This window comes from Microtus pennsylvanicus, chromosome 5 (genome assembly GCF_037038515.1).
Source record: "Microtus pennsylvanicus isolate mMicPen1 chromosome 5, mMicPen1.hap1, whole genome shotgun sequence".
NCBI lineage: Eukaryota > Metazoa > Chordata > Mammalia > Rodentia > Cricetidae > Microtus > Microtus pennsylvanicus.
In genome coordinates, this window is record NC_134583.1 from 119,386,935 (window position 1) to 119,394,939 (window position 8,005).

Here is an 8,005-nt window from a genome sequence, read left to right on the forward strand (position 1 = left end):
ACACAGAGACCTAACAAGTGCTGTTTCCTTTTTGCACAACTTTCATTCCACTCTGGGGATCACCTGTCTCTATCCCTCCAGCTGCCTCTATTTCCAGTTCAGAATACCCAAAGAAGCAACTGCCAAAATCCAGCCCCTTAAAACAACTCTTGTAAAGTTCCTTCTTCTCACAAGGAAGGTAGAGCTGGGCTAGCAAGAACTGAGAGGTAAACAGAGTTGTATTTGTCAAAGTCTCCAGAAGTGTAGGAGACCAGTGTCGTGAGATCATTTGGTAGTATCAATAAGCATGCCAGAGGGTGCTGGAGAGATGGCTTAGAGGTTAAGAGCACTGGCGACTCTTCCAGAAGACCTGAGTTCAATTCCCAGCAACCACATGGTGGCTCACAACCATCTATAACAAGATCTGGTGCCCTCTTCTGACATGTAGGCATAACGTTGTATGCATAATAAATAAATAAATCTTAATAAAATAAGCATGAGGGGAGAGGAGTGGGAGGAGTGGGAGGGAAATGGGAGGCGGGGAAGAGGCGGAAATTTTTTCAACAACAACAACAAAAGATGAAAAGTATTCCTTTCATAACCCTGCCCCCATGATGAGTAAGTAGTGTGGAAATCAAAATGTGTGGTCTTTGTTGGAATTTGAGATTGCTTTTACCTTGAGAGACTAGTTTGGGTCCAGCCTTCCCAGCCCCAGGACTTCAGGGATGACTGGAATCTAAAGGTGATCTCCAGAATGTTCCTAACTTTGAGCTGTCTACATTTCAGCCTGAAGAAATAGTTTATTCTGACACTAACAGAAGCATGGTGGAAGATCTGAAGAGCAGGTACTGTGTCCTCCGGCTCATCTCTTGTCCGCCACCTCCTAGCCCAGCCTCTCAAAGCGCTCATTAGACTCAGCAACAGAAGCATGAAAGGGAGATGACAACGGCTAGTCCTGTTGACCCACAGTCTCTTGGTGTTAGCTTTGATAAATGGTTCCTTTACCAACTAAAGAATCCCTTGAAAGGACGGTCGATGTTAACTCTGGGCATCATCGGCCATGGTTGAAACATTCTCAGGGTATATAGTTGATAAGCCTATAGTAAAGGCAATGCAAAAGCCAACACCTTCTAGAAAGATATGAAGGCGAATGGCCATGCCCCTGGTTGTGGTGAAAACATCTCAGTTGGACAGTACAAACACTCGACAGCACTGTCGATCCTGGATGGTCCCCAAACATATACATTCATTGCCTTTTGGGGAGCCTTGATCAAGCCCCAGATGGGCCATAGACTATAGTAGGCCCCATTCCTATTCCACATATATCAGCAGCTTCCGAATCTGACTTCTTGCAGTGTCTCACACTCACACAGCAGGGTGGAATGTAACCTACTGTCAGCCAATCAAAACAGTGTGACCCAAATCATCTTGTCACTTCCTTTCCTTGATGGCATACAAGTTCACTCCCATCCCCAGCCATTACTATCCCCTTTGTGAGATTAAAAAAAAACTATTATTAATATTTAGTGTGTATGGGTATTTACCACATGCATGTGTGGTGCCCACAGAGGCCAAAAGAGGACTTCAGCTCCTCTGAAACTGGAGTTACAGATGGTTGTGAGCTGCCACACGGGAGCTGGGAATTGAAACTGGGCCCTCTGGAATAACAGCCAGTGCTCTTAACTGTTGAGCCATTTCTCCAGCCCCCATTTCCCAGGAAAAAAAAACAGGGAATAAACGCAGTAGGGAAAGGGTTCCCAACTAGTGTGCATTAGAATTGCTTCCAGGACTACTTACACTACAGGCTCTAGGGGCCCAGATTCCACTTGCATCACCATCAGAAGGTGAAGCATTCAGATGTCAGCCCCATTGAGGCCCACCTAACACTTTAGCCAACATACTATAAACTCGAGAGTTGCACTATAAACTCAATTGAGAAGAGGCTTTTAGTAGCTTCTCTATAACAACCTACAGATTCAACACCCCAAGGTCATCTCACTCACAGGACCCCGTGAACCAACTTACACCCTTCTCCCTTTTCCTAACATGGTTCCACCAGGTACTATTACAGGGCTGGTCTAAATCTCTGCTCCTGTGGAATGACATTCTAGGGTAGGTGGGTGGATGTGACCGCCATATTTAGTCCCTTGCCTCCTTTCCTCCCAAGTCCACACCCTGAATTAACTGCACTAATAATTCCACTCTGGCTAATATCCCACACCAGATATCTAATTTTTTAAAAGGCTATTTCCTGGAAACGCTATGCCCTTTGCAAGGGACAGGTAAAATATCAGCCAGTAATCACATGACAGGTGCTATCAAGTAGCAACTGCTATACTTGGATTTCTGGAAGGGATACACTTAGCAGGCTTAATTTCTGGCTATGCATGGAGGCTTCCGGCCTTTCTGAACCAACAAGAGCCTGCCTTTCCCTACCTAATGGATCAGTGTCAATCATAGCTGGCACCCCTTCCTGTAAATCTCAAAAGTTTCCTTCTCATTCATGAAGTGACAAAGTTCTTGTGACATTTATTAATGAGTCACAATTAGTCACGGAGTTATCTCTGCCTTCTTACCGCAGGCTGGAAAGGGCACTGAAGTGTAAAATGATGGAATGGCGGCCTAAGCACCCCACACGCTGGAATCGACAGTGCACATCTGTCCTGCGACAAATCCTTCCTAAGCTAGAGTTTTACAGGGGAAGTTTCGCCTCATTTGAAGACAGCGAGTTAGAAAGGCTGCTACAGTTTTACTGGGTTTGTATATGATTTAATGTGTAAATGGCATTTGGTTTTATCCTGTTGTTAACTGGCAAATAGTAGCAATCTGAATTATCACTGAAATGCCTCTTTTCTTGCTCACCAAAGACAGGTGAGTTGGAAATCCAAATAAATCTCTCCCTCTAGTATCCAGGGGGCTAGATGTCTCCCAGGAGAACTCCCTGTGAGAAAGAAGGATCTTGGGAGTTGAGTACTTCAGCAGTCAGGGAGGACACCATCCATTCAGGAATAAGGAGGAAGTTGTTCTTATTTTTCTCTATTTTAACAGAATTTGGGATTAAAGGAATTAATAAAATATAGTTAAATTTAAGCCAAAGTTTAAAGCTTAGCGTTTCCGGTGGTGGCGCACGCCTTTAATCCCAGCACTCGGGAGGCAGAGGCAGGGGGATCTCTGTGAGTTCGAGGCCAGCCTGGTCTACAAAGGGAGTTCCAGGACAGGCTCCAAAGCTACAGAGAAACCCTGACTCAAAAAACAAAAAAAAAATCAAACTAATAATGCATAACAGACAATAATTAGGTCAAGACTGAACCCTTCAGCCTGGATTCTATTTACTTAGAGAACAAAAATTCAAAACTCAACATTACATGCATGGCATTTTCTTAGAACAAACTGTGTGTTTTACGACACATAAATGGTGAACTCTGAAGAAGTCTTCTCTAAAGCTAGGAAACTGAGAAATGATCTCCAGTAACCTACTGGGTTCTGTATCATTGTTTCTGGGCAAGAGAAGTCCAGGAAACTTCAGTTACCTCTGTATGCAAATTTCTGCCAATTTTATGTCCAGCTTGGACCTTGACACCCAGCCTCACCTTTTACCATCATCAGTGCACTGACGTCTCCCTGAAGAGTGAAGGCATCTCAAGCTCAGCAAGTCCATAAACAAATAAGGTGGACATTTGTTAGTCTTCTTCCCTTTGTCCAGCAGCGGTGGTCCCTCACACACCCACCTAGTCTCTAGGAACTAGCTGGGCTTTAGAAACTCCAGTTTCCAAGGGTGAGAAGCTTCCCCTCTATCACACAGGAAGCTAGATGTTTCCCAGGAGAACTCAGAGAGAGAGAGAGAGAGAGAGAGAGAGAGAGAGAGAGAGAGAGAGAGAGAGAGAGAGAGAGAGAGAGAGAGAGAGAATTGAGTACCTCAGCAGTTAGGGAGGATACCATCCATTCAAGAATAAGGAGGAAGTTGTTCTTTTGTTTTTAATAGAATTTGGGATTAAAGAGATAAATACAATACAGTTAAATATAAGCTAGGGTTTAAAGCTTGGAGTTCCTATGTGAAAATATCAGACTAATAATAAACAGTTGACAATAACTGGGTCAGCACTGAGTCCCGCAGCTCTAGTCAGATCCTATTTCAGTCACCCACAGGTCTCAGCATAGGTGAAGTCATTTAACCCAGCCATCCTTTTTGTCCCATTGGTAACGGGAGTAAAAATAGTTGTCTGTTTTGTGGTCATGGTGAGGATTGAGTTTTTACTTAATATTTCACTCAAAGTCTAGTGTTTAGAAAATGCTAAAATCATTTTCCGTTCTGTGCTAGGTCCCAGGCTAAGCATTGGGATTATGGCAGGAAACAGTAAAGATACAGCTGAGTGCCTTCACAGAGGGGACGGGCTAGAGGAGACCAGGAAACACAAATGATGAAATGCTGGGTGAGCTGGAGAAAGGGCAGTGCCCACAGGAAAAGCACGCGATGTGAGCAGATTTAAGGATGAGAAAAACCCACCTGAGGGAAGCAACGCAAGGCTGAAGAAAGGGTTCATGGCTGTTACCTGTGTGCTATTAAGTAATATTACAGAGACCACATTCCTTTAATAGTCTATCACACAGTAGTGACTCGATATAAACACGACTGTTGAATAAACCCCTCAAAAGCTCCACTTAAATCCCTCCTGTGTAGGACCCCCATTTCCGTGTTGGCAGTTCCAAATTTGGTCTGTGTCAGCTGTACGGATTCTGGCGTCAAACAGCCCTGGCTGTTCTCTAGGCAGTCTGTAGAGCGGGGTGAAGACAGAACTTACTTTATAACGTGATCTGTGGCTTACTTAACACGATATCTACAGTGTTAGAGCCACTCACGAACGCCAGTTATTGTTCATACCGCCACATCAGTAAGGCTTCTGAGATCTCTCTGCAGATGGTGGTTCTGACTTCCTCTAGACTGTAACGTGCCATTGTGTTGTTCTAACCTCATCCAGGTCACAGGATTTCCCATCCAGATGCCCTACACAGATGTCCAGTCAGTCATTGATGCCGTCTACCAGACTGGAATTCACTCTTCTGAATTTCCCCAGATGGAATTTGCTTTGGCTGTGTACATTCATCCATATCCAAACAACATATTATCCGTGTGGGTTTATCTGGCGTCCTTAGTCCGCTATCAGTGAGCGGGAAGAAGGGGAATGCAAAGCACTTTGGTTCCTAGATCCAAGCTGTCTTGTCACCTTGAGATTTTGCTGTTTATTTTCAAGATCACCAATGCTGGACATAATTAGGATTCCTGAGTAGAGCTGGGAACTAGGAAGACCACATCAGTATCCCTTCTCCAGGCTTTGAGGGTAAGTTTAGATATCTCCTTATCAACCCACCTCTTCTGGGAGCTCCTCGGGCAGTCTGGCTACTTTGTGTACCAAAGTCTACGATAGATCTCATTCTGGAAAGGAAGCAGTTCTGGCCTGCTCAGTCATGGAGGTCACGCCATCTCCATCAAAGCCATCCTGAAAGTCTTATTAAGAATGAAGATTCCCTGATCACCCAGGACTTCTCAAATTGGAACCGCTGAGAGGAGAACAGTATTTCAACAAGCTCCCAGGCTACTGTGATCCCCTGTTGTGTGGAAGCCTGACCCTGCAGAGTGTTGTCAGTACTAACGAGACGTGGGCACATTTGGTGCTCATTCTGGAACAATTCCAGGTAGAAATTCCCCAGAGGGAACCCGGAGGTCATGCTCCAGTCTGAAAGCCAGCAGGCTCCAGATGTAAGAAAAGCCAGAAAATACCTATGTCCCAGCTTAAAGAAATTAAGCAAGAGGAAATCCCTCTTGCTGGACTGGGGGAGGGCAATCTTGTGATCCTACTCAACCCTCCAGCCAGCTGCATGAGGGCTGCCCACACTCAGGAAGGCAGTCTGCTTTACTCGGTTTAACAAGTCACAGATTCGCCAATCCAGCGCTGCCTTCACGTGTGTATCTAGGATGCTTGATCACGGGGATCCTGTGGCCCCGTCAGGTGGATAGTATCAGTCTATGTCCATTCTAACCAGAGATAAAAATGTATGTAAATTTTTAATTTTGGAATACTCACTGGTAAACTGCATATTCTAAATACTGCAAATGTTTGGGCCCTATTTTTGAGAGCAAAGACTCTCCCTAACACCCTGCAGCATAGTGGCTCAGCAATAGCATTGGGATCTTCCATAGCAAGTTCACTGCAGGTGTGATCTGCCGCTCCTCAACCCCTCCAATTGCCGAGGGTCAGGTATTTAGTGAAGGATGACAGGTGTCAACGCACTGAGTCCAGTTAATGAGCTTCCCCAAATCTAAATGGGAGATGATGGTGCTGTAGGCAAAGATCCTGGGTGTGAATCGTGGTCGCAGTGGCTTAAATAGTACACAGGTGTAAATCTGTACCAAGGAAACAAGTCAAGAACAGGGCCCAGGGTTTCTGGCCTCCAGCGTTTGGTATCCAAAAGAATCTGATGGAGCCCGGAAGAATCCTGAATGCATAGTAGACTAGAATGTAAGACAAAAACAAGGTGCACAATATACCATGGAGTCAGGTACCATTGTACACACAGAATGAGGCAAGGGTTACATCTGTGCGTTGCTATAAAGGCCTGTGTGTTTCTGGGAAGGTACAACAAAAGGCACAGCAGTAACGGTGCCTCTGGGAAGAAGTGGGTCCCCAGAGGAAGGAATCTGCTGGTTCTTACTCACTACTTCATATTGGTTGAATGTTTTGTCTTTTGCATGCATTGATTTAAAAGTTTTTTTCTTTTAAAAGCAATTTAATTGTTCAATTAAATTTACTTTTTTAACTTTTAAATACACTGTAGGTATGTGATTTACAAAGTTTTGTTTTTGTGGTACTACAGCTTGAAACCATTTGACAGCATTTGATAAACACAAGCATCAAGTATAGAAAGCTTCATGAATAATCTCTGTGCGTTCGGATGTTAGTGTCTATGCTGCCAGAGCATGGCGGCTTCCTACTGCCCAAAGTTCCCAGACTTAGGAAATCTGCTGAGAATCTGGTCTCACCCTCATCTCCGGCCAAGCCAGCCTTTTGTGCCTTAGGCTGCAACCCACCTGTAGTTAGTTCCCTCTCTCTGATGGGTGGGTGCCTTGCCCTTTTAAGTTTTATACCTTTGCTGGTCACTTCCTAGGTTTGTCCTCCATTTCCCTTTCAGGTGTGTTTTCTCCCGAGAGCCCTTTCACATTTGCTGTCCCCGCTCTGTCGGGCACATCCACACAGATACCGGTCACTTACTTCCCCTCAGGCCTTTGCATGGCTCCCGGATCAGAAGGTCCACCTTTCTACCCTTGTTTCCCTCACAGCTCCTGTTACCATGGGGTATGGATTTATCATTCATTTATTGTGAGTAAACTATGAGAAAACAGAGTTCAGTTAAGTAACTGCTTCGTACTCAGCTCACTCTAAAGGAATAAAGAAATAGTAGGACTGAAATTTGCCTCTTAGGAATGGAAGACCACCAGAGACATACACAGGCATTAACAAGAATGGATATTGCCATCTTATGACAGGCTCTTGAAGTCTAGAAAATAATACATGATTTCCAACCATATCTCCCTGTAAACAACGTCTTCAAAGTAGAGACTGCAGGACAACCGGTTCATTACAGCATCACACAGGCGGTTACCGTCTGTGGCCCACTTTTCTGAAAAGGTTAAGAAAGGCCTAGACTCTAAATCATTTGGAAGCCAAATTATCGCCATAAACCTGCTCAGTAGTCATGAACTGGAAACGGGGGATGTGGGTACTATTTAAATACCATAAATACATGGAAATTTTAGCCTGATGTGTTCTTCTCCTCTGTGGGTAGCCTCTTCCTGAACTGCACTGGGCTAGGCTGGGCCCTGCCAACTTTCATTTGTCTGTTTTCCTCTTCTTGCCAGCAGTTCCTGAACCCCTGCTTTCCCCGGGCATTAGCATTGCCACCCACTGGTCGCTGCGTCCCTCCGGGATGTATGCAAATGCCCGTGCGATAAGCCCGCTCCCGCGACGCGTGC

General features: G+C 45.0%; 1 protein-coding gene across 1 annotated transcript in view; it reads left to right on the forward strand.

The window, feature by feature from the left end:
* The window catches only part of Cc2d2b (coiled-coil and C2 domain containing 2B), a 78,882-nt gene extending 72,793 nt beyond the window's left edge, over positions 1 to 6,089 (forward strand). The window contains exons 32-34 of the mRNA XM_075975089.1: positions 766 to 824; positions 2,561 to 2,735; positions 4,956 to 6,089. Coding sequence (XP_075831204.1) covers positions 766 to 824; positions 2,561 to 2,735; positions 4,956 to 5,144 — 423 coding nt within the window. The 3' untranslated portion in view covers positions 5,145 to 6,089. The remainder of the gene's footprint in view (positions 1 to 765; positions 825 to 2,560; positions 2,736 to 4,955) is intronic.
* The last annotated feature ends 1,916 nt before the right edge of the window (positions 6,090 to 8,005 follow it).